Source organism: Salmo salar, chromosome ssa12, assembly GCF_905237065.1.
Source record: "Salmo salar chromosome ssa12, Ssal_v3.1, whole genome shotgun sequence".
NCBI lineage: Eukaryota > Metazoa > Chordata > Actinopteri > Salmoniformes > Salmonidae > Salmo > Salmo salar.
In genome coordinates, this window is record NC_059453.1 from 57,862,936 (window position 1) to 57,890,041 (window position 27,106).

Consider the following 27,106-nt stretch of genomic DNA (forward strand, 5'->3'; position numbering starts at 1 on the left):
CAGTTGAAAGTGCATGTCAAAGCAAAAACCAAGCCATGAGGTCCAAGGAATTGTCCGTTGAGCTCCGAGACAGGATTGCGTTGAGGCACAGATCTGGGGAAGGGTACCAAAGAATTACTCCAGCGCATTGAAGGTCCCCAAGAACATAGTGGCCTCCATCATTCTTAAATGGAAGAAGTTTGGAACCACCAAGTCTTCCTAGAGCTGGCAGCCTGGCGAAACTGAACAATCGGGGGAGAAGGGCCTTGGTCAGGGAGGTGACCAAGAACTCGACAGTCACTCTGACAGAGATCTAGAGTTCCTCTGTGGAGATGGGAGAAACTAGAAGGACAACCATCTCTGCAGCACTCAACTAATCAGGCCTTTATGGTAGAGTGGCCAGACCGAAGCCACTCCTCAGTATAAGGCACATGACAGCCTGCTTAGAGTTTGCCAAAAGGCACCTAAAGACTCCTAGACCATGAGCAGCAAGATTCTCTGGTCTGATGAAACCAAGATTCAACTCTTTGGCCTGAATGCCAAGCATCACATCTGGAAGAAACCTGGCACCGTCCCTACGGTGAAGCATGGTGGTGGCAGCATCATGCTTTGGGGGTGTTTTTCAGCGGCAGGGACTAGGAGACCCTAAGCACACAGCCAATACAATGCAGAAGTGGCTTCATGTCAGGTCTCTGAATGTCCTTGAGTGGCCAGCCAAAGCCCAGACCAGATTGAATATCTCTGGTGAGACCTGAAAATAGCTGTGCAGCAACGCTCCCCATCCAGCCTGACAGAGCTTGAGAGGATCTGCAGAGAAAAATGGGAGAAACTCCCCAAATACAAGTGTGCCAAGCTTGTAGCGTCATACCCAATACGACTTGAGGCTGTAATTGCTGCCAAAGGTGCTTCAACAATGTACTGAGTAAAGGGTCTGAATACTTATCTAAATGTGATATTTCCATTTTTTGTTTTTAATAAATTACCAAAAATGTCTAAAAAACTGTTTTTTCTTTGTCATTATGGGGTATTGTATGTAGATTGAGGGGGGAAAACGATGTAATAATTTTTCAAATAAGCCTGTAACCTAACAAAATTAGGAAAAAGCCAAGGGGTCTGAATGCTTCCCGAAGGCACTGTACGTTTGGAAAATAAGTATAGAAGGACCAGCAGAGACACTGAGTTAGATATCAACTAACTTATTACACAATTGAGACCCATGTCTGCTACTTCACAACACTAACAGGAAGTTGCATATCTTTATTTTGGCAGGAGAATATACCATCCATCAGACCAAGTGCCGATAGTTCCTTAATCACTGACTACGTTGTTGTCCCAAAGGTTTTTGTAAACGAATGTATACCCATGCCAACAAAAATGATATCCTATGGAGCAATATAAAAACACATACATATACAAGTTCAAAACAGCAAAAAGATTTGCGTTGCCATACTAAACAGTTATCAAATGCAATACCTACAAACAGCTCCCAGGTACAACACCGTTCAGCCTGCCTTCTCCCTCCTCTGTCACTCTATCTTACACTCACTCTCTCTCCCTCTATCTCTCTGCCTCTCTCTCCTTTCCACCTTACCTCCAACCTCCTTCTCCCATCTTACCTCCTCTCCACTATAAGGCTCAATGATCAACCCAGTTGGCGTAAATAGTAACTATTTCAGGGACAGGGTCTGTTGGTCGTGGGGATAAATGACCGTCTGTTCTCCTGTTCCAGTCAGCATCCAGTGAGCCTCAAACAGAGAGATGAGAGAAGCACTCAAGGACCTGGTAGGAGCACAGAACATCACTCACAAACTAACTGATCATGAGGCACTTGTGACAACTGCTGATGTTAAAAGAGCTTTATAAATACATTTGATTAACTGATGAGGCACACGTTGAAATTACTAATCTTTTTGTTATGTGGCACTTAGCCTATGTCAATGTTACAAACAACGTAGGCCTATGTATCCAATTTCACTGTTGACAGTAATCTCAAACATGAATCATGTCTGTGTACTGTATACCCTAATGATGCCCTTTGTTTCAATGAGTTATGAGGTACAGTTTGGAGTGAACAGGGAATGACATTAAGGTCTGAAAGGCACTTGTCCATCAGACAAGTCAGCAGTATTTTGTTGGTCACTTCTCTCTTGCCCCGAAAATTTTATTTTCACACAACATTGTCAGAACCTGTTGGTCACTTAAGTAAACAACAGGGAGCAAGCAGAAACAAATCTGTTTTACTGGCCTGTTCTGGTTATAAATGTATTTTCAAGATGTCGACACATTCTGCTCGCCCAGACCAAAAGTTATGTTTTAAAAGCAGACTTTTAAAGCCAAAAGGTTTAAATCGTCTCACCACAAAAACAGGCTTTTGCTATTATACCGTCCAAAACAAGTGTATTGGTGTCAATTACAAGCAATGTGGTCGCCTGTTATTCCTCTACACGAGTTGAAAACTTGTGTAGTGTCACAGGAAAAGTTTGGCTCTTAAATCAGGCCATATTAACGCTTGTTATTATTATTTTTCACTTCATTTTTTGCATTTCTAGGTGACAATATCGCCTGTTTCAATTACTCTTGTTGTAAACGCCTGTCATGTATTCTGATACTTGATCTTTACACCTGTCCAGTGAGTATTTACAGGTGAATAGATCGCCTGTCTTCTGTACATGAAGATAAATGTCCTTTCCTTTCCTAGCTCTCTTTCCTCCTTTCCTTTCCTAATTTTCTTTAACAAATGTTGTTATTTCCTTTCTTCCTATCCTTTTCCTCGTTTTCTAGCTCTCTTTTAGGGATGGGCATGAGTAATCGAGTAAACGGACGTCAAAGATCGATCTTTAACCAGAGATTTTGTTTAATACTGTAAAACTATTTGGTGGAATGTGCTTTGTGGCTGCTTGAACGGACAAGTGAAATTTTGTCTTGAAGATAACGTTAATTTGCTTTGAATCTACTGTTCCATTTATACATGCACATTTGCAGACGCAACAAAAATAAAACCAAGCCAAGCATCACACCGTTCTTCTCCCTAAATTCCTTTTTCCCCCGTCCCATTCACTCAATTGCATTCTGACTGCTCCCTACAAACACATGCTGTATGCACACAAGCTCCCGTTAGGACTACAGAAATGCCTATAAAAACATCAGTTCGATGTATCCCATCTAACTAATGGGATACACAAGCTACATTCCTTGCCAAATGACGACAGTCTCATCACAAATTAAAAATGGACTGGTTGATTGAAGTAGGAAAATATGTGTTCCAACAACGAGCTGCAGTTTTGGAATAATTGCTTTGAGTGTATTTTCCATTTAAGCTCCTCTGCGAACTGCTGGTGCCTTTTAGAATGGGTTAGCCTAGGCTATAACCCCCCTAAACGTAAATAGGTTCACACTGAAAATATGCAAAAACATTAGTTTTGATAAAGACAAAGAGTGTATTTTCATCAGGATCATTAAGCATATGCCTACTCGCCAAACGGATGTCGTGGCCGTAATTCATCTCCATGCAGTGTTCAATGCTGAATTCAAATCAAATGTTATAGTTCGCATACACATATTTAGCAGATTATTGCGGGTGTCGCAAAATGCTTCTTCCTAGCTCCAACAGTGCAGTAATATCTAACAATACACATGAATCTAAAAGTAAAATAATGCAATTAAGAAATATAGAATATATGTATATATATGGATGTATAAACATTATGTGGATAGAATATGTAGCGTATCTGAAGAATACGTAGGACAGAATAGTGTATATATATACACAGCAGTAGTTGAATAGGATGGACCATATGTAAACATTATTACATTTTTAATTTGGAAAAATATTTTAGTCTATTATCGTGTTTTTCTTACTGTAAATTAGATGTGTCTTGACTGTGACAAGGGCTCCGGTAATAAGAGTGTCTTGTCTTCTAAATGAACAGAGCAAGGCTATGCTATTGCACAGCCATAATGTCACAGTTGTAGTGATGAGACCAAAACGCAGCAGGTATGTGTATGCTCATCTTGACGTTTTAATAAATTCAAAATGAACACCAAATTAACAAAAGAACGAACGATCAACAAAACAGTCTGGTAAGGCACAAGGCTAAACACAGAACAATCTCCCACAAATGACAAACACACCCTAATATATGGGACTCTCAATCAAAGGCAAATAGACAACACCTGCCTTCAACTGAGAGTCCCAACCCCAATTAACCAAACATAGAAACAGACACACTAGACTAAACATAGAATACATGAAAATCAAACAGTGCCCAAAAACCCCGGAATTTTTAAATCAAATGCCCCTTCAACAAACACACCACCCCGAACCACATAAAACGAATACCCTCTGCCACGTCCTGACCAAACTACAATGACAATTAACCCTTATACTGGCCAGGACGTGACACATAAGCTTCTACAAGTAAGCGCCACTGCTGAGGTTACTGGTGTTCTGCGATATAATATTGACATTATGGTTTCAATGAATTCATTTTAAACGCCACTTGCTTTTTTATTGACTGAATATATATGGGGCAATTTAGCAAGGAGGATTTGTTATCTGTAATGGTTATGATACATTTTGCTTTGTTGCGACCTGTTGGCATATACTGTAGATAAATCCGCAAATATGTTTTTTCCATTTGAGTATCCCAGCACTCTAAAAAAAATCATGTGAGTAGTTAGCAGTCTAAAGATCCCTACTCCCTTTCCTCCTTTCCTTTCATAGCTCCCTTTCTGTCCATCCTTTCCTAGACCCCTTTTCTCCTTTACTTTCCTACCTTCATTTCCTCCTTTCCTTTCCTAGCTCTTTTGGGTCCTTTTGTTTCCTAGCTCCTTTCCTCCTTTTCTTTCTAACCTTTCTGAGCTTCCTTGACTTGCTCCCTTTCTTTGTCTTCTAGCTTCGTTTCCTCCTTTCCTATCGCCCTTTCCTCCCATCCTTTCCTAGCTCTTTTTCATCCTTTTCTATCTTAATTTCCTCCTTTCCTAGCTCACTTTCCTTATTTCCTTTCCTATATCCTTTCCTCTTCTCCTTTCCTAGCTCTCTTTCCTACCTCAGTTTCCTAATTTCCTTTCCTTTCCTTCCTCCTTTCCTTTCCTCCTAACCATTCTAAGCTTCCTTTATAAGCCCCATTTCCTAGTTTGTTTTCCACATTTCCTAGCTCCCTTTCTTTGATCCTTTCCTCCTTTCCTTTGCTTTGCTAGCTCTGTTTCCTGCTATCCTTTCCTAACTAATTTTCCTTCCCTAGCTTCCTTTCCTTTCCTCCTTTTCCTAGCCCCCTTTCTTTTCCTCATTTCCTAGCTTCCTTTCCTTGCTCTCGTTCCTTCCTTTCCTCCCATCCTATCCTTTCCTAACTCCCTTTCCTCCTATCCTGTCCTAGCTCCCTTTCCTAATTTCCTTTCCTCATTTCCTAGATCCTTTTCCCAGGAAAGGAGGAAAGTGAGCTAGAAACGGTGCAAAGGAAGCTCAGAAATGATAGGAGGACGGAAAGGAAACCAGGAAAGGAAGAAAAGGGAAAAGCTAGGGAAGAAAAGGGAGCAAGGAAAGGAAAAGAGTTATGAGAGGAAATGAGATAAGGAAAGGAAGCTAGGAAAGGGAAGGAGGAAAGGGAGCTGGAATGGAAGCTGGGAACGTAAAGGAAGAAAGGGAGCTAGAAAAAAGAAAGAAGGAAAGAGACCTAAAAAAGGAACAAAATAAAGAAAGAGAGCTAGGAAAGGACTAGCAGAAATGGCGCTAGGAAAGGAAGTTAGGAATGGAGGATAGGAAAGGACAGGGCAGAAAGAGAGCTAGGAAAGGACAGGAAAGAAATCTCAGCAAGTTAGGAGAAGTCATGGTATCGATATTAGCATTTTTTGCATTATGTTCTAATTAAGCAATAAGGCACGAGGAGGTGTGGTATATGGTCAATATACCACGGCTAAGGGCTGTTCGTTGCGCGACGCAAAGCGGAGTGCCTGGATACAGCCCTTAGCCGTGGTATATTGTCTATATACCAAAAAGCCCAGAGGTGCATTATTGCTATTATAAACTGGTTGCCAACCTAATTAGAGCAGTAAAAATAAATGCTTTGTCATACCCGTGGTATACGGTCTGATATACCATAACTGTCAGCCAATCAGTATTCAGTGCTCGAACCACCCAGTTTATAATCATCTATAAGTGACTTTGTCAGCTTTACACTCAATTTTAGACCATGGTGCTTCACAATCAATTTTAGATCGTTTCGGATGATTTGGACATCATGCACGAAAAATGCTAATATCTACACCAAGACTTAAATGGGATTTGTGCCACCAATGCTAAAACGTTAGCATTTGGAAACAGTGCCAGGGAAACTAAACCAAAGCATGGATTGCTGTCATACCTTGTCCATAGATTGCTTACAAGGTAAAGAAACCAATGTGTCATTTTATAATTCCAGTGGACTATTCCTTTAATGTTAAATACAATACCTTAAACATGCACTATGCAGAAATAGCTCCTGCGTTTTCTGGTTGCTAAAATTCTAATAGTTCGCCTAATTTCAGTTTATTTTACAAAATAGGCAAGTAGAGAGTCATTGTACGATCTAAATGCTGTGAAATATGTATTTTCAGCTGTTTCAAGCTGGTGTACAAAACCGAAAGTAAAAGACACAAAAAGATACTAAAGAATAGGAAGCATAAAAATAGTGCACATAGAACCGATCTACCGCTTCTTAGACATGCTTTCAATGACAATGACAGATCTATACCTCATATTTCTATGTGAATTTGGTCGGGTTTCCCAAAAAGTTACATATTGCAGCTTTAAATGCACACTTAGTGTACAAAACATTAAGAACACCTGTTCTTTCCATGACAGAGACTGACCAGGTGAATTCAGGTGAACGCTATGATCCCTTATTGATGTCACTTGTTAAATCCACTTCAATCAGTGTAGATGAAGGGTAGGAGACAGGTTAAAGAAGGGTTGAAATGTTTGTTTTTGACAACTAAGACATGGATTGTGAATGTGTGGCATTCATAGGGTGAATGGGCAAGACAAAAGACTGAAATGCCTTTGAACGGGGTATGGTAGTAGATGCCAGGCGCACTGGTTTGTGTCAAGAACTGCAATGTTGTTGGGTTTTTTCACGCTCAACAGTGTGTACCAAGAAAGGTCCACCGCCCAAAGGACATCCAGCCAACTTGACACTGTGGGAAGCATTGGAGTCAGCATGGGCCAGCATCCCTGTGGAACACTTTCGACATCTTGTAGAGTCCGTGCCCCAATGAATTGAGGCTGTTCTGAGGGCGGGGGGGGGGTACATTTAAACAGGGGAATATTTGTTTGAAAAGCTGTTTGATGTACAGAAGACAGGTGGTCTATTCACCTGTAAATGCACACTGGACATGTGAAAAGATCACATGTAAAAATGACATTTGACACTTGAAAAAAAGCAATTGAACAACATATCAACCATTAACATCATCTGTAAATGCACACTGGACATTCACAACACGTGTGTAGTGTAATACCAAGCGACAACACCGCTTGTAATAGATACCAATCCAATGCGTTTTCAGGGTGAGACAATTTCAACCTTTTGGCTTTCCATACCCAGTGTAGCCCCAATGTTAGGCTACTGGAATTCAGTTGTGATAAATCACTTGCCTATTTGGGAAACCACAGAACAGGCTCAACTTGCCCGCCGGCCATAAATGCCATAAATTGTCCGTCATTTACTTCAACAATGGGGATTTTAGGCTTACTGGAATTCTTTGCAGTTTTGTTGTTTTCAGAAAAAGAAAACAGCCCAGTTCACTTGCCCCAGGTAATATGGCAACCATTAAGGTCAATCACTGGTGAAGACATTTTGTACTCTAGGTGCGGTACTGGAGGCTTTACCTGTTGACGTTGGTATTGGGAATTGGGGGATCATTTCAATTGGGGATGCAAGTTTCCATCATGGCTTCTCCAGCTGAGGTAAGAAAGAACACTGACGGCCAGCTCTGAGCTCTGCAGTGTTCAGTATTTGCTGTGAGGAGCTAAGGGATCAAAGTTAATGTACACAATGCATAATATGAGTAATAACATATGGATCACAACATCTGGCCATGCCATTGCCATAAGGAATAAACATATTATTCTTTGAGCCAAATCTCATTGTAGTAAACCCGTGTCTCTCCCTCTTTGTGTGTCTGTAGCATATCCAGAGATTTGTGAACCAGACCTGGCTGGGGAGGTATGAGGTTCCAGTAAGCGATTCAACCAACATGCTCATATGGTCTTTCATAGTGTCTGTGTTCAGCCTGGGAGGATGGGTCGGGGCTATACACAGTGGCAGCCTCTCTGTCACCTACGGCAGGTCAGGCACTGTACACGATACACACACCAGTGTACCCCAGGAAGTGTTGTTTTTATACTAGCTAATGAGGATACTCCTGATGTCTCTTCTGTCTGGATTTGCAGGAAGAAAGCCTTGCTGTTCAACAACATAGTGGCCCTCGTAGCCGCTGTACTGATGGTCTTCAGTCCCATGGCCAAGTCCTTTGAGATGATCCTGCTGGGCAGATTTCTCTATGGATATAATGCTGGTATGTGTCTGTTTTGTCTTGTGTGTGTGTACTTTATTGTGAGAATGTCGGGGCAGCCTGTGGTACTAGTGTTTGAACCATCTCTTGTGCCTTTCTACCTGGCCTCTCCCTCCTCTGTCACTCTCTCTTTCTCTCTTACTCTCGTTGTCTCTCTCTCCTTTCTCTCTCTCGCTCTTTTTCTCTCTCAGGCCTGGGGTGGAACATACACCTGATGTATCTGGGCGAGAGTTCACCCAAGAAGCTGAGAGGATTCCTGACCATCACCATCACCATCTTCAATAACCTGGGGAAGGTCATGGGTCAGATTGTTGGAATCAAGTCAGTACCATCAATGTTATAGTTGACCGTCCTGAGTCTTCTCCACTTTAGATCGAATCTTCTCACTCTCACGTGACCCTGTCCTGGCCATTGGCATGTATTCATGATGCCAGGGGAAGCCAGTCTTCACCAAAAAATTGAACAAGAAAAAAACATAAAATAATGGTCAAAAAGAGTATGATACTGTTGCCACTCGTAGCATTGAATGCAAGAGAAGCCTGCGAGCATTTGGCCTCCCTTGATATTTTTAAACAATAGTAGCGTTCAGCTAAACTGAGTTCGCTCATCTGTGAATGGTCCTGGAACACCAAAAAAAAGTATGAAGGGAAGCCAGTTTGGATTTGGCTTCACACCAATCACATTACATCAAGTCAAACGTCATTGACAGAAAATAATTATTACTTGTTGCATCTTCTATCCTCCAGTGCCTAGCTAGCCAGCATTAAATTGTCCCTTTCATAAATTAGTCATGGATGGAGATAGGGATTTGGACTTGTCGTTTTTTTTTATCCTAAGTACTGGCCAATGACTATAACGGCAATTCTGATCCAACCACAAATTCATACATTGTGCCTCTGGTCCGAGAGGATTGAAGTTTAATATGTAGCTAGATGTAGTAGGCTAATGTTAAATAGCTGGCTAAGCGTTGCCAATGAAAGGAAGTTAGGCTAGCGAGCAAGCATTTTAACCAGGTAGCCTAGGACAACAAAAACTAAAATAGTGTACTGTATGACAGTTTCGTCAACATGAAAGAGAGGAGGATGGCATTGGCGTTTCTCTACAAGTAGGGTGAGTCAACATGTCTTTTCTACTTACACACACACACACACACACACACACACACACACACACACACACACACACACACACACACACACACACACACACACACACACACACACACACACACACACACACACAGAAATCAGTAGCATGGACTGCCACGTGATATTTAGCTTATGTTGATTGGACTAAATAGTTTTGGGAATCTTTAGTTGTCACTGTACTAGACTAAGCATAGATAATTTGATGATGTTGAAATGGTGCTGGAATAGTGGAGGCAGCTCCTGTTTTCTTTGTGACTTGCCACTCTGTGGTTCTAAATCAATAGTTGTTCAGTAGTCAGAAAATGTCGGTAACATTAACTTGCTTGACCATGCTGTAGGTCATGTAACTGTTTGCCTCCACTATATGATTTGTGGACTTCACCGGACAGAGCTTGCTCTCTGGTTTTGTGATGAAACAAAGGTGTGGTTTAATTTATTCTGCCACTGTGTCTTCTTATTGTCTCGGCCTTAAGCCTATACTGCATATCACTGTGGCAAGACGTGTAGGTTATAGAGCAAACAATGCAATTATCACAACACATAGGTTGTATTATGTCTTTTTCCCCCCTTAGCTTCCCCAGAGATTTTACCAACGCACCGTTACTGGTCCTTGCCAAACTGAAATACAAGATTCTGATTACTCTAATGACAAAGCTCTCAATGACAAATAATGTTTTAACAAAACAATTGTGTGAAACACCAATAATATATTTCCAATTTAGTTGCAGAACTTTGTCAAGCTAGAAAGTTCAAATATCAAAAGATGTAAGTATCGGAATCAAACTGTAGTAGGCAGAGATTCAGTATATTGGAATGGGTCAAGTCTCTCACTCAATCACTCACTCACACACATATACACACACACACTCACTCACTCACTCACTCACTCACTCACTCACTCACTCACTCACTCACTCACTCTGACTCACTCACTCACTCACTCACTCACTCACTCACTCACTCACTCACTCACTCACTCACTCACTCACTCACTCACTCACTCACTCACTCACTCACTCTGTCTCACTCACTCACACACACACACACTCACTCACTCACTCACCACTCACTCACTCACTCACTCACTCACTCACTCTCTCTCTCTGTCTCACTCATTCTCTCTGTCTCACTCTCTCTTTCTCACTCTCTCTGCAGGGAGCTGATGGGTACCGATGACATGTGGCCCTGGCTCATGGCCCTTGGTGGCCTCCCTGCCATCCTCCAGTTTGTGACCTTGCTGTTCTTCCCTGAGGCTCCCCGCTACCTATACATTGACAAGGGAGACACTGAGGGCTGCAAAAAAGGTATGCGTCTATAACATTACATTACAGTCAAACACATCACAGGGAGGGGGGAGGGCTTGTCATGTTCTTGTTGTATTTATAATTTAATTGGCAATCAGAGAGAGTACGTTTTCTATTGCTTTGATTGATCAACAAATTATTGATCTTTGTGTGTGTGTGTTTGTTTAATAGCCCTGCACTGGCTGTGGCAGGAGGATGACGTGCAGATGGAGATGGATGAAATGGGGAAGGAGAGAGCGAGCATGCAGGGCCAGAATGTTAAGACCATTTGGGATGTGCTGACTTCTCGCTGTGTCAGGTGGCAGCTGTTGGTTCTGGTCATCCCCTGTGCCGGCGTTCAGTTCTGTGGGTTTAACGCGGTGTGGCCAATACCCCTTTCAAACTATTATACAGACCGAAACCATTCTATGCTGGCTCAGATATTTTCTTTTCACATTGTTCTCTCCAGCACGGTTCCAGCAGCAACGTGGATGTGTAACCAGGCCAGCGCAATACAATTCAGCTCGGTCCAAAAGGGCAAAATATTGATCTACGTTCATGGCAATTATACACTACCATTCAAAAGTTTGGGGTCACTTAGAAAACTCCTTGTTTTCGAAAGAAAGCACATTTTTTGTCCATTAAAATAACATCAAATTGTTCAGAAATACAGTGTAGACATTGTTAATGTTGTAAATGACTATTGTAGCTGGAAACGGCTGATTTTTTATGGAATATCTACATAGGCGTACAGAGGCCCATTATCAGCAACCATCACTCCTGTGTTCCAATGGCATGTTGTGTTAGCTAATCCAAGTTTATAATTTGAAAAGGCTAATTGGTCATTAGAAAATCCTTTTGCAATTATGTTAGCACAGCTGAAACTGTTGTGCTTACTAAGAAGCAATAAAACTGTCCTTCTTTAGACTAGTTGAGTATCTGGAGCATCAGCATTTGTAGGTTCGATTACAGGCTCAAAATGGCCAGAAACAAATAACTTTCTTCTGAAACTCGTCAGTCTATTCTTGTTCTGAGAAATTAAGGCTATTCCTTGCGAGAAATTGCCAAGAAACTGAAGCTCTGGTACAACACTGTGTACTACTTCCTTCACTGAACAGCCCAAACTGTCTCTAACAAGAATAGGAAGAGGAGTGGGAGGCCCAGTTGCACAACTGAGCAAGAGGACAAGTGCATTAGAGTGTCTAGTTTGAAAAACAAGACGCCTCACAAGTCCTCAACTGGCAGCTTCATTAAATATTACCCGCAAAACACCAGTCTCAACGTCAACAGTTAACTTGAGGTGATTCCGAGATGCTGGCCTTCTAGGCAGTGTTCCTTTGTCCAGTGTCTGTGTTCTTTTGCCCATCTTAATCTTTTCTTTTTATTGGCCAGTCTGAGATATGGCTTTTTCTTTGCAACTCTGCTTAGAAGGCCAGCATCCCGGAGTCGCCTCTTCACTGTTGATCTTTAGACTGGTGTCAGTTTTCAGCTGTGCTAACATAATTGCAAAAGGGTTTTCTAATTATCAATTAGCCTTTTAAAATGATTAACTTGGATTAGCTAACACAACGTGCCATTGGAACACAGGAGTGATGGTTGCTATGTAGATATTCCATTAAAAATCAGCTGTTTCCAGCTACAATAGTAATTTACAACATTAACGATGTCTACGCTGTATTTCTGATCAATTTGATGTTATTTTAATGGACAAAAAAAATTGCTTTTCTTTCAAAGACAAGGACATTTCTAATTGAGCCCAAACTTTTGAACGGTAGTGTACATTTAATGTAAATGCGTTATAATTGACTGATAATGTCATTCTGCATTCTTAATCAAACTTAAGAACTGTTCCAATTTTCCAGCTAAGCCCCCTTCTTGCTCTACCTTTTCTTGTCGTTCTCCTTTTATCTCATCGTCTCCACAATTACCCAAAATGACCCAAAATGTGTTCTATAGATTTATTTATACGCTTTCGACATCTTCCGTGAAGCTGGAGTAGCAGAGGACAAGATGCATTACCTTTCCATTGGCATCGGAACAACAGATCTCATCACCATCACTCTCAGTGTAAGTACCATACCGTAGGTCATAGCAGAGAATACCATCACTGTCTGTAACTGAGCCGAGTCCTAAAAAGTGTTTCAAATTGAGAATCTTGTTTGAACATGTCCAGGTCTAGGCTTAATCTGTTTCCGGATGACATCCTTTCCCTTGACCTTTTCCCTTGACAAAGCCTTGTTGTCCCACAATCAGTCTGTTGTGTCCATAGATATACACACAAATGTTAATAATATAAATTATATTGTTTTGTTTATGTCATTTATATTGTTTCGTTTCTATAATGTGTTTACAATACATTACGGGTTGTGCCGTGGGCCAGTCTCTGTTGATAGACCGCGCGGGCAGGAAGATGCTGATGGGCTATGGCTACCTGTTGATGGGAGTCATCATGTCCGTCCTGATTGTTATGCTGTCTGTCAAGGTAACTAACAGGTCAAACCCTCAGGGCTTTTCTGGGTTGTTCTTTCATATTATAATAATATATGCCACCTAGCTGACATTTACTCACCAAGCTTAAACGCCAAATCAACTTACAGTGGCAAGAAAAGTATGTGGATTTCTGCATAAATTAGTCATAACATAACATCTTCATCTACAGTAGGTCACAACAATAGACAAACACAGTCTGCTTAAACTAATAACACACAGAAAATGATACGTTTTCATGTCTTTATTGAACACACCGTGTAAACATTCACAGTGTAGGGTGGAAAAAGTATGTGAACCCTTGAATTTAGTAACTGTTTGACCCTCCTTTGGCAGCAATAACCTCAACCAAACATTTTTTGTAGATCAGACCTGCACAACGGTCAGGAGGAATTTTGGACCATTCCTCTATACAAAACTGCTTCAGTTCAGCAATATTCTTGGGATGTCTGGTGTGAACTGCTCTCTTGAGGTCATGCCGCAGCATCTCAATCGGGTTGAGGTCAGGACTCTGACTGGGCCACTCCAGAAGGGGTATTTTCTTCTGTTGAAGCCATTCTGTTTTTGATTTACTTCTATGTTTTGGGTCATTGTCCTGTTGCTTCACCCAACTTCTGTTGAGCTTCAATTGGCAGACAGATAGCCAAACATTCTCCTGCAAAATATCTTGATAAACTTGGGAATTCATTTTTCCGTCGATGATAGCAAGCTGTCCAGGCCCTGAGGCAGCAAAGCAGCCCCAAACCATGATGCTCCCTCCACCATACTTTACAGTTGGGATGAGGTTTTGATGTTGGTGTGCTGAGGCTTTTTTGTCCACACATAGTGTTGTGTGTTCCTTCCAAACAACTCAACTGTAGTTCCATCTGTCCACAGAATATTTTGGCAGTAGTGCTATGGAACATCCAGGTGCACTTTTGCAAACTTCAGATGTGCAGCAATGTTTTTTTTAGACAGCAGTGGCTTCTTCCGTGGTGTCCTCCCCTGAACACCATTCTTTTTAGTGTTTTACGTATCGTAGACTCGTCAACAGAGATATTAGCATGTTCCAGAGATTTCTGTAAGTCTTTAGCTGACACTCTAGGATTCTTCTTAACCTCATTGAACATTCTGCGCTGTGCTCCTGCAGTCATCTTTGCAGGACGGCCACTCATAGGGAGAGTAGCAACAGTGCTGAACTTTCTCCATTTATAGACAATTTGTCTTTGCGTCGACTGATGAACATCAAAGCTTTTAGAGATACTTTTGTAACCCTTTCCAGCTTTATGCAAGTCAACAATTCTTAATATTAGGTCTTCTGAGATCTCTTTTGTTCAAGGCATGGTTCACATCAGGCAATGCTTCTTGTGAATAGCAAACTCACATCTTGTGTTTTTTATAGGGCAAGGCAGCTCTAACCAACATCTCCGATTTCGTCTCATTGATTGAACTCCAGGTTAGCTGACTCCTGACTCCAATTAGCCTAGGGATTCACATACGTTTTCCAACCTACACTGTGAATGTTTAAATGATGTATTCAATATAGACAAGAAAAATGCAATAATTTGTGTGTTATTAGTTTAAGCACGCTATGTTTGTCTATTGTTATGACTTAGATGAAGATTAGATCAAATTTGATGACCAATTTATGCAGAAATCCAGGTAATTCCAAAGGGTTCACATACTTTTTCTTGCCACTGTATACATGTATATGATGTGATTCCTGCTGAAATTGAACCCACAGCTTTGATGTTGCTGGTGCCATGCCATAGAAGAAGGGCCAAGCATGAGATCCAATACAGTTATTTGTCTCTCAACAGGACCAGTACTGGGTCCCGTATGCTAACATCGCCCTCATCTTCTCTGTCATCTGCGTTTATGGACTAGGACCTTGTGAGTTCTCAAAAAATGATAGTCCCCTCATGAGTCATATTTCACAAGTCTACACCTGTGGTCTGAGTGGTTTGTGATTGTAGCTAGCTAAGTGAGCTAACCCCAGACGGAGTTATTTGTCATGGTACTAAATTCTCTTCCTAGCTGGAATAGCCAGCACCCTCCCTGCAGATATCTTCCTTCAGGCCTGGAGACCGTCCGCTTACGTCATTAGTGGCTCCATCAACTGGTTAAGCCTGTTCTTGATTGGGATGTTCTTCCCCTTCATAGTGGTGAGATACTTACTGGTCTAAGTCTTCATGCACACACACTTGATGATTGGAACATACCCTTTTTTTCACAATGGAAACAAATCGAGCCGAGCCAAGTCAAACTGTACTGGGCTGGCCTGGTTACGCATCCACCATAATTGCTCGGACTGTCCCGGAAAGGACAGTGTAAAAAGAAAACATTCAAACAAGCATAGTATGGTTCAGGTCACCCCCTATAGTGTGAATCAAGCATTAGAACACACTGGTGTCACAATTCTCTAAGACAGAACCCAGAAGCAGACTAGGACAAGGTGAGTAAAATGAAGGTGAGTATTTATTGGTAGTCTTGATGTGTAAATTGAATAATCCAGGAGACGGAAATGCAGCGGAGGTGAGTTGATGAGAGTGAATGGGTTGATCCAATGAAGTCACTGAATCCACCGACGGCCAGGCAAGGGAGTTGAATGTTCCGGGAGAATGACTGTAGACAGAGTAAACGGGAGTGAGTAACCGGCAACAAGTACAGAATAACAAAACAAACTCAGGAAACATGAGGCTGATACGCTGGCACAACATACTGTTCGTTGCTAACGATCCGGCAGGGAATGGATGTCAGGTCAGGGCTTATGAAGAGGTGATGATCAGGACCAGGTGTGCAGATGGTTGATGAGATGCAGGTGGGGTAATCAAAAGTTCTCCCGCCTAGCTTTGTCGCCTGGCAACCAGACAAGGTGCGTTCAGGAACCTCAGACAAAAGACTCCAAAACAAAAAACAGTCAGCTCAGGCAGAAAACAGACTCAGGAAGCGAGATTCCTGACAACTGGACATACTGTAGCAAGCAGTAAGCCTGCTTTTTACTGAAAATAAAATAAATAAGATAAATGCTCATGAATTGTGGTGGACGGTTTCTGAAAGTCTTTCTTTTTTCTGTCATATGCAGGCTAATGGGATACGTGTCCCTTGACAGATGGTCAGTGAGTTACTGTAGATCCTGGTCCTGGGGACACAAAGGGGTGCACATTTTAGCTCTTGCCCTAGCACTACACTCCTGATTCCACTTGTCAACTCATCATCAAACTTTTGATTAGTTGAATCAAGTGTGCTTGGGCTCATCAGTGGCTCCATCAAGAAACACTGCTGTAGATCTATGTATCTGTTTAACATTGGTATTTGTGTGCCCCATGTAGGATGGACTGGGCCAGTTCTGCTTCCTGATCTTTGTAGCATACTGCCTCTTCAGTGCAGCATTCGTACTCTACTTCCTCCCAGAGACCAAAGGCAAGAGCACGGTGGAGATCATGGAGGACTTTAACAAACTCAACTACAAGAACAGGGGAACAGACACCGAAAAGGCTGACTTTGTTATGGCAACGAAATTTTAAAGAAATGTATTGAGTGGCTTGAGCGATATTGGTACACTCTTAGAAAAAAGGTTTCCAAAAGGGTTCTTCGGCTATCCCCATAGGAGCACCCTTTTTGTTCCAGGTAGAACCCTCTGTGAAAAGGGTTCTACATGGAAGCCAAAAAGGTTCTACCTGGAACCAAAAAGGGTTCTTCAAAGGGTTCTCCTATGGGGACAGCCGAAGAACCCGTTTCTTCTTTTATGGATGTAGATAGCACTTTTTTTTACAAGAGTGTATGCATAGAAGTGTTAAGAGATGTACTTTGTTTAGTTGTTAATTTGAATTTGGCTTTACAGCAAAAAATATGCTATAACGCTGTTCTTACATTCTAGTGGGGGTCCTATATAGGGCTGTGGTGGTCATGAAATTTTGTCAGCAGATGATTGTCAAGCAAATAACTACCGGTCTCAGGGTAATTGACCGTTAATGAACATAAATACATTTAGCATCTCCTGGCTTCCACTCATAGCCTACAAGCCTAATGCAGACCTTTGGAACATCTACATTTAAGAAACTATAATAAATCCATGTAATATTGCCTACACCATCACAATAAATCTATTATTTATTTTAGACAGGTCTAAAGAAACATGATATGAAGAAAATGTAGTCTATTTCAGAAGAACAGAAAAACATACTCTGAGTTGTCCTTTTGTTAGGCCCTGATCTGGCTATGCCAAATGGCTGTGGGCTACAGTAGTTCATTTAGCAGACAAGATTTGCTTAGAATTCCGTGGCATTATTATATATTATTTCATAGTATGAAGAATACAATTGAACATAGCTGAATAAAATCGAAATTATATTTTCTCCAAAGGATTTGAGGGAGTGTGCACGTGGCTATTCTGTGTTGAGTGTATAACAAGGAAACAGCTACTCCTATATGCTTACTTTAGAGTTATTTATGTTGAACTATTCTGTGCGAGAAATAAATATTCTAAACATAGTCTGGGACAGTTGTGGGATACGATAGATACCAAATTAATACAACCACTATCATAAAAAAAAAAACTGTTTTAAACTATGAGCCTGACGCAACAGATGAGAACGTTTAGCTTTAAATGTTGATAAACGATTAGGCTATTTCTTCACATTATAAGCGCAGCAATGCGCACACTATACAACGGATTTTGTAAAGCTGTATCACTTAGATATTACCTTGTAATGAACATTTAAAAAAGTATATTCACGTCAAATCAAATTTGGAATGTTACATTTTTTTGCTATCCGGGTCAAAGGGAAAGTTCGACTGCTGTTACATGTGTCATAGGGTTATCATACAGATATGGTGGATGATATTGTAACAGGGTAAAAAAAACAAAAAAACAAAGCTATCTAAAGTTACTGTATGTTGAGAGAGTATTCTACTGTATTTCTAGATCATTTCATAAAGCCATATTGGCAAATAATCCAACTGTCTGTAGTTTGTAATAGTGTGTAATATTGAGTTGTTTAGATCAGATTGTGCTAATAAATGATGTATCCTTCTGTTAGATTGGAAAATAAATGTTCGAAGTTAATAAATGTCTACAGGCTTTCAACTTTGGTCCCGTGCGGTCTATCATTCCATAGACATCCTTCATCAACACCTTTGTTACAGCAAGAACATGACAACCTAAGATTTGTCCGAATAAACAAGACCATTCAAGGCATCTGTCTATGTGAACCACATGAATAAGTGTACTGTAGAGCCACGTGGAGTAGCAGCAGAGAACAGTGAGTAAAATATCAACTAACTGATTACACAGTATGATAAACATCACACGTAAAGGGAGACCCCATGTCGTTGCATATTCTTTATTATGGGGGGAAAGTTTACGTTCAGTACAGATCGTTATTTTATCCATCAATTAAATTGGCATCCCCACGGTTTTTCATAAATAATGCATTGAAATACCAATGAGACAAATTATCTAATTTGGAGTAAGCAGTCATCAAATACATACTATAATAAAACAAACATATTTCCACATTTTCTTTGGTGTTGCATTCGCTAGACATACTTATGAAAATCCAACTGCTAGATTTATCTGTCATATGCACATGAAATTTCATGTTAATTCATGTTTTATTCTCAACATGTGTTAGGAAATAAGTTCAGAAGTTCAGTCGGAAAAAAAATGCAGTTATACCTTTGTCTGTTTCTTTATTCTTTTTAGGGGTCAATTGTCTTTTAGTTTTTTTTGCCAATAACAATCACCAGTACGGTGATGCTCAGTCATCAAAACAACACAAACAAACAGGGAAAAAGAAAGGCAACTTAAAAACAATAGTAGAACAAAAAAACATGAGATGGCGTACACCCAGAAAAAAATATTTTGTTTGGAGGTGCTGTCTAACGGCGAATAAACTAAACCAAAAAAATTAAGAGAGTCGCCCAGTCCATATATAAACTCCCAGGAATTTATTTGGTAAATCACCAATGTTTCGGCATCAAATGTGCCTTCTTCAGGGTGAAGGGTTGGTGATTTGCCCATTAAATTACTGGGAGTTTATATATGGAGTGTGCAACTCTTTATTTATTTATTTGTATAGTTTATAACTTATAAATAATGCACAATACTTTTCCAGTACATAACTTACAGTATCAAACCAAGTCGGAAATTACTGTTTTATTTATTCCATATAATGTGCTCAATGTGAAACTGGGCTTTGGGCAACACCTGTACTGTCCAGTTTACAGATGGACATGTTCAGACAGTGTCTCACAGAACAATTAGTAAGTTATTCCTGTTGTATCAAGACACTTCCCTAAACGTTTATCCCTTACAATTTTTTTTACCTAATGCCAAACAGGACACAAGCGAACATGATGTAACTTAGTATCGGTGGGAAGGAACCTGGTGAGATCCAGTTTGGACCAGGAATGACCCCCCCCCCCCAATCCAATGTGAAGGTTATCTTCCACTATTCGGCTGAATGATCAACCCATACGGTGTGATGAGTAACGGGGACAGGGGGGGAGAGGGTGGCGATAAATGGCCCATGCCTCCAGGGAGCCTCAACCGGAAAGATAGGAGAAGCACTCAACGACCTGGTAAGACATTAGAACATCAATTACACTATCGCTGATGGAATTGTTCAGTAAATAGTCAGAAATAGACTGCACACTGCAATTTGTGCTCTCATAGTGACATCCTGAAATTACAATTTCATACAAATATCTATTGTTGAGTCAAAACTTTACACTAAACTTAAGCATCTCATTTGACTGTGGTCAATCAAACTTGAATAATGTCTGTGATATTAGTATTTGTTTCGTTGAGAAGTTTAGAATTTGTAGTTACTGTAAGACATGCTTGTTTATATTCTGGTTGCAGTGCTGGAGGCTTTGCCTGTTGACGTTGGTATTGGGAATCGGGGGATCAGCATGGGATGTAAGTTTCCATCATGGCTTCTCCAGCTGAGGTAAGAAAGTTGTCTGATGGTCAGCTCTGTGGAGTTGAATAGACACTTGACAGTGAAGAATAACATTGAGGGATAAAAGTGAAGGTGTTATCTGACTTGAGATGAATAGCTCCCTGCCCGCTGAGGCTGTAAAGGTATCACATCTAAATCCTTTTGCAGTGGTATAGGACAACTGTGTATTACCTGAGCCACATAGAGTACAAATTAGCTTTAAATTAAGAAAAAGCATGATTATTATTGTTATTATGTTCACATGTCACAATTAGACTATAGTACTACAGTTTTTTTCTGAGAATACGAGAAGTAGCTTAACTTGAGTGCATGCCAAAAGCTGCAAACAGCAGGATGCATACAAAGTATGATAGAGTAAACAAAGATATACATAATATACAGGTTCCCAGGAAAATAGGGTGATGTCTATCACTTCCCAGCCAGAGGCCGCCGCCTATTGGATAGCATTGTGATCAACAGTTCATCAACATTTCAGCTTTTTCTCAAATCCAATTTATTACAGATCCAACTGTGCATTGTCATATCATGTGAGCAGAGTGAAAAAAACATGGTGGGGTTGAGGTTACAGGAATCCTGTTGGCATATGTTTGCACTGTATATGATAGGCAATGCATATTATGCGTGATACTATTTGAAGTATGGCCATCATACGCAGGCTTGTCTACTAACCATGGGTTGATCAGTCAACAGAGCTTCATCCTGTTCACTTCCTAAGCACTGGGATGACACACATGATAAATCAGCTGCTTACTCAGCTAAACCTCTAGTTTAAGTGGAAATGAATACACTAATATCTAACAGAGACCTACTCGTTTTTGCTCAATTAGAATAGTCTACATTGAGTACTTGCACAACTGATCATCCAACCTGGCCGTGTGGCGCCAGGACAACAACCTCTCCCTCAATGTGATCAAGACAAAGGAGATGGTTGTGGACTACAGGAAAAGGAGGACCGAGCACGCCCCCATTCTCATCGATGGGGCTGTAGTGGAGCAGGTTGAGAGCTTCAAGTTCCTTGGTGTCCACATCACCAACAAACTAACATGGTCCAAAGACCACCAAGACAGCCGTGAAGAGAGCATGACAAAACCTATTCCCCCTCAGGAGACTGAAAAGATTTGGCATTGGTCCTCAGATCCTCAAAAGGTTCTACAGCTGCACCATCGAGAGAATCCTGACTGGTTGCATCATTGCCTGGTATGGCAACTGCTCGGTCTCCGACCACAAGGAACTACAGAGGGTAGTGTGTACGGCCCAGTACATCACTGGGGCCAAGCTTTCTGCCATCCAGGACCTCTATACCAGGTGGTGTCAGAGGAAGGCCCTAAAAATTGTCAAAGACTCCAGTCACCCTAGTCATAGACTGTTCTCTCTGCTACCGCACGGCAAGCAGTACCGGAGCGCCAAGTCTAGGTCCAAAAGGCTTCTAAACAGCTTCTACCCCCAAGCCATAAGACTCCTGAACATCTAATCAAATGGCTTCCCAGACTACTGCCCACCCTCTCTTTTACGCCGCTGCTACTCTGTTATTATCTCAAATCAAATAAATGTTATTAGTCACATGCTCCGAATACAACAGGTGTACACCTTACAGTGAAATGCTTACTCACGAGCACCTAACCAACAATGCAGTTTAAAAAAATACAGATAAGAATAAGAAATAAAAGTAACAAGTAATTAAGAGCAGCAGTAAAATAAGAATAGCGAGACTATATACAGGGGGTACCGGTACAGAGTCAATGGGCGGGGGCATCGGTTAGTTGAGGTAGTATGTACATGTAGGTAGAGTTATTAAAGTGACTACCGTAATTTCCGGACTATTAAGTGCACCTGAATATAAGCCGCACCCACTGAATGTAATTTTTTATTTTATTTTGAACATAAATAAGCCGCACATGTCTATAAGCCGCAGGTGCCTACCGGTACATTGAAACAAATTAACTTTACACAGGCTTTAACGAAACACGGCTTGTAACAAAAATAAATAGGCTTTAACGAAACACGGCTTGTAACAAAAATAAATAGGTTTTAACGAAACACGGCTTGTAACAAAAAATAAAAAATTAGCAGTAAGCTTTAGTTGTCTTTTTGCACTCAGTCAATTCCTCACGCTGCTGTTTCCAACGTCTTATCATCGACTCATTAAGACCAAGCTCCCGTGCAGCAGCTCTATTTCCTTTTCCAACAGCCAGATCAATCGCCTTCAACTTGAAAGCTGCATCATATGCATTTCTCCGTGTCTTTGCCATGATGAGGGTGACAAAATGACTACCGTAATCAGAATGATGGGAAGTTTGAGAGCGCTCGATTTAATCTAAACAGTAAACAAAAAAGTTGTTTGACCTTAACCCGTTCGGCAATTTCATTGGTCTAATGAAAGCTTCATGCCGCCAAAAAACGGAGCACGTCACAGAATGTGTTTAAAAAAAAAAAAAAGTAAAGCGGGAAAAATCCATACATTGTTTAAGCCGCGGGGTTCAAAGCGTGGGAAAAAAGTTGCGGCTTATAGTCCGGAATTTACGGTATGCGTAGATGATAACAACCGAGAGCAGAAGCAGTGTAAAAGAGGAGGGGGCAATGCAAATAGATAACAACATTCTCCATGTGTGTCTGTAGTACATCCAGAGCTTTGTGAACCAGACCTGGCTGGGGAGGTATACGATTGTACCAACATGATCACCTGGTCTTTCATCGTGTCTGTGTTCAGCCTGGGAGGATGGGTCGGGCTATAGACAGTGGCAGCTTCCCTGTCACCCACGGCCGGTTAGGCACTGTTCACAACAACACACACACACTGAATGTACAAACCATTTCAATGACATAGACTGACCCGGTGAATCCAGGTGGAAGCTATGATCCCTTATTGATGTCATGCGCTAAATCCACTTCAATCAGTGGAGATGAAGGGGAGGAGACATGTTAAAGAAGGATTTTTAAGCCTTGAGACAATTGAGACATGGATTGTGTGTGTGCCACTCAGATGGTAAATGGGGATGACAAAAGATTTAAGTATGGTAGTATGTGCCAGACGCACCGGTTTGAGTGTGTCAAGAACTGCAACGATGCTGGGTTTTTTATGCTCAACAGTTTTCTATGTGTATCAAGAAACATCCACCAGCCAACTTGACACAACTGCGGGAAGCATTGGAGTCAACACGGGCTAGCGTTCCTGTTGAACGTTTTCGACACCTTGTGTAGTCCATGCCCTGACGAACTGAGGCTGTTCTGTGGGCAAAAGGGGGTGCAACTCAATATTAGGCAGGTTTTCCTGATGTCTTCTGTATAGTTTTGCAGGAAGAAAGCCCTGCTGTTCAACATAGACGCTGTACTCATGGTCTTTCGTCGCTTGGCCAAGTCCTTTGAGGTGATCCTGTTGAACATATTTCTCTATGGATATAATGTTGGTATGTGTGTTGTGGTAGTTTTTTCCTCTGTGTATAACCTACTATATATGAGAATATGGGCTTAGCCTGTGGTGTTAGTTTTTGTAGCTTACCTATTTGTTTTTGTAACCTCTCCCTCCCCTCTCACGCTCTCTCTCTCTTTCTTTCACTCTTTCTCTATATATCTCTTTCCTCATACCGCTCCCTCCTCTCTCTCACTATCTGTGGTTTTAGGCCTGGGGCTGAGTGTGCACCTGGTGTACCTGGGCGAGAGTTCACCTAAGAAGCTTGGGAGGATTCCTGACCCTAACTAGCTCCATCTTCAATGGCTTCAGGAAGGTCATGGTCAGATTGTCAGTACCGTTGTTACTTAACCACCTGACTCGTGTCCTGTGGTCCGTTTACCCTTTCAGTGGTCAGTTGTTCTAGCCTGGTCAAGCATACTGACCTCAGTTTTGTGCTCACAGTGCAGCGGTCACTCAGTCTGGTTGACCAGGCTACAGTTCATGTTCATGACACCTTAATACGTCCTCAGAACCCACAATCACAGTGGAGTTACATAGATTGCATCCATAGAGTCAAAGAAGGCAACATACAGGTTAGCTCGGCCACAGTGAGAGTCTCATTCTGTAAAAAATGAAGCCAACTCTCTTGCCATCTATCTTACTTAGAGAAAGAGAACAAACAGGGTTCACACCATTCAGTCAAATCCCCTTCTGAATGTTCCAGTTGACCGCCCTGAGCCTTCTCCACTCCAAATCGGACCAGCTCAACCTCACCATCATGTGCCCTGGATTACCCTGTCCTGGTCCGGCTGGGCTGAAGAACAAGATTCTGAACAGCTCATCTGACAAATTACTAGAAATGGAATCACTTTGTAGCATGATGTTGTACACATTTATGGCAAAGTTCTCCAAAAAAAGATGTGAAATAAATTCTAATAGGATAATTTTATCAAGTTTTGGAGGTTGATGTTCAAGTGTCAAACATAGAATTAGGATGGAAGGAAGACACAGTATGGTTGAAATAGTCATTTGTCAACAAGTCTCTCTCTGCAGGGAGCTGATGGGTACTGATGACATGTGGCCCTGGCTCATGGCCCTTGGTGGCCTCCCTGCCATCCTCCAGTTTGTGACCTTGCTGTTCTTCCCTGAGGCTCCCCGCTACCTATACATCGACAAGGGAGACACTGAGGGCTGCAAAAAAAAGGTATGCACTCAGTCCAGGGCTATATCATAATGTGAAACTTTTCTTTTGACATGTTATGCTGGCATTTGGGAGAAGGATGTTCCTTGATCATCTAGACCTTACAATAGTCAAACATAGAATACGTTCCATAACAATTCACATACAATATATCATATCAGTACAGTACAGGTGAGGCGTGTATATGATGTTTCTGTTGTATAAAATATGATTTGTGCGTATGGATCTGTCATCTACAGGAGGATGACCTGTAGATGGATGACATGGGGAAGGAGAGAGCGAGCATGCAGGGCCAGAAGGTTAAGACCATGTGGGACGTGCTGACTTCTCGCTGTGTCAAGTGGCAGGTGCGGGCTCTGGTCATCCCCTGTGCCGGTATTCAGTTTTGTGGTAATAACGCAGTGAGTCTGTTTTGATCATATCTACCTTTACTGCAACTTTACTGCATTTACCATTAGTCACAAGTCTGAATCCAATGTCAATACTTTATTTTTCCCTGATTAGGTTATTCTGGGAAGTGAAGAGCTGTTCCATTCCCTTCCTTTTCCAGAATTAAACAGCTGCAAATAGGAGCCCTCTCTTGCTCTACCTTTTGTCGTTCTCCTTTCATCTCATCGTCTCCACAATTACCCAAAATGTGTTCTATAGATTTATTTCTACACTTTCGACATCTTCCGTGAAGCTGGAGTAGCAGAGGACAAGATGCATTACCTTTCCATTGGCATCGGAACAACAGAGCTCATCACCATCACTCTCTGTGTAAGTACCATACCGTAGGTCATATAGCAGAGAATAACATTACTGTCTGTAAGTGAACAATACCACACCATTTTTTTTTAGTGGCCATTTTAACCTCCTGTCCTTGTTGTGTCCCAGTCTCTGTTGATAGACCGCACGGGCAGGAAGATGGTGATGGACTATGGCTACCTGTTGATGGAAGTCATCATGTCCATCCTGATTGTTATGCAATCAGGATGCCCACCCCTGATTTAGGGCTTCTCTGTGTCAGCCAACATGAGAGCGAACACTGTTTTTGTTCTCTCTTAACAGAACCTGTACTCATGGTTTCCCTATGTTAACATCACCCTCATCTACTTTGTCATCTGTATTTATGGACTAGGACCTTGCGAGTACATAATTTCTTATGTATTATGTATGTCTTATTTTCACAAGTCTACAGCTGTAGGCTAAGTGGTGTGTACGATTCCAGATCTGAGTATTGGGAGTCGAGTGAGCTACATAGTAGTCAAATGCTGCTCTAAGTCAACATACACACAGAACCTCAAAGTTGCAAATATTTCAGTGATCAAAAAGACTGCCATTCTTGACAGTTGCATATCTCTGAGGTCCTACTGTTTGTCTGTACCCTTTACCTTTAACTTTAACATTATTAATGTTCCCATGGAGGATGGTTTAGGTCAGTTCTGCTTCCTGATCTTTGTAGCGTACTGCATCCTCAGCTCAGCGTTCATGCTCTACTTCATCCCAGAGACCAAAGGCAAGAGCACGGTGGAGATCATGGAGGACTTTAACAAACTCAACGACAAGAACAGGGGAACAGACACCGAAAAAGGCTGACTATGTTATGGCAATGACATTTTAAAGAAATGTATTGAGTGGCTTGTACACTCTTAGAAAAAAGGTTTCCAAATGGGTTCTTCGGCTATCCCCATAGGAACACCCTTTTGGTTCCAGGTAGAAGCCTCTCTGGAAAGATTTCTAAATGGAACCCAAAATGGTTCTACCTGGAACCAAAAGGGTTCTACCTGGAACCAAAAAGGGTTCTTCCAAGGGTTTTCCTATGGGGACAGCTGAAGAACCCTTTTACTGTAGGTTGTAGATAGCACCTTTTTTGTAAGAGTGTATGAACAGACATGTTAAGAGATGTACTCTGTTTAGTTGTTCATTTGAATGTGGATTTACAGCAATTAGTATGAATCCAAAACATGTTGCTAAATCAGTCATAGCGCTGTTCCTACATTCTAGTCAAGAGTCCTATACATCTTGAACTGATTTTTTAAAGCTGTATCAATGACTTATTACCTTGTAATGAACATTTTTTAAAAGTATTTTCATATCAAATCTGGAATGTTTTTTTGTTGTTGTTGCTGTCCAGGTCAATT

The 27,106-nt window shown here is 41.3% G+C and overlaps 1 protein-coding gene across 22 annotated transcripts; it reads left to right on the plus strand.

The window, feature by feature from the left end:
• The first annotated feature begins 1,116 nt into the window (after nucleotides 1-1,116).
• Nucleotides 1,117-27,065, plus strand: LOC106565350 (solute carrier family 2, facilitated glucose transporter member 11). 22 transcript variants are annotated; one of them, XM_045691541.1, is made up of 20 exons: nucleotides 1,123-1,761; nucleotides 7,823-7,921; nucleotides 8,143-8,303; nucleotides 8,408-8,532; nucleotides 8,721-8,850; nucleotides 10,833-10,981; nucleotides 11,153-11,340; nucleotides 12,917-13,027; nucleotides 13,341-13,442; nucleotides 15,247-15,319; nucleotides 15,464-15,591; nucleotides 16,759-18,690; nucleotides 19,771-20,011; nucleotides 20,295-20,382; nucleotides 23,681-23,798; nucleotides 24,012-24,130; nucleotides 24,507-24,986; nucleotides 25,223-25,384; nucleotides 25,632-25,742; nucleotides 25,860-27,065. In XM_045691541.1, exons 1-12 carry the CDS (start codon nucleotides 1,738-1,740, stop codon nucleotides 16,951-16,953), a joined length of 1,485 nt encoding a protein of 494 aa, XP_045547497.1. In that variant the 5' UTR covers nucleotides 1,123-1,737; the 3' UTR covers nucleotides 16,954-18,690; nucleotides 19,771-20,011; nucleotides 20,295-20,382; nucleotides 23,681-23,798; nucleotides 24,012-24,130; nucleotides 24,507-24,986; nucleotides 25,223-25,384; nucleotides 25,632-25,742; nucleotides 25,860-27,065. The 22 variants fall into 22 exon arrangements, with proteins under 22 accessions (XP_045547484.1, XP_013987826.2, XP_045547497.1 ...); XM_045691535.1 differs by having other exon boundaries at nucleotides 24,836-24,986; XM_045691543.1 differs by having other exon boundaries at nucleotides 24,012-24,116; nucleotides 24,836-24,986.
• Nucleotides 27,066-27,106: the final 41 nt, after the last annotated feature.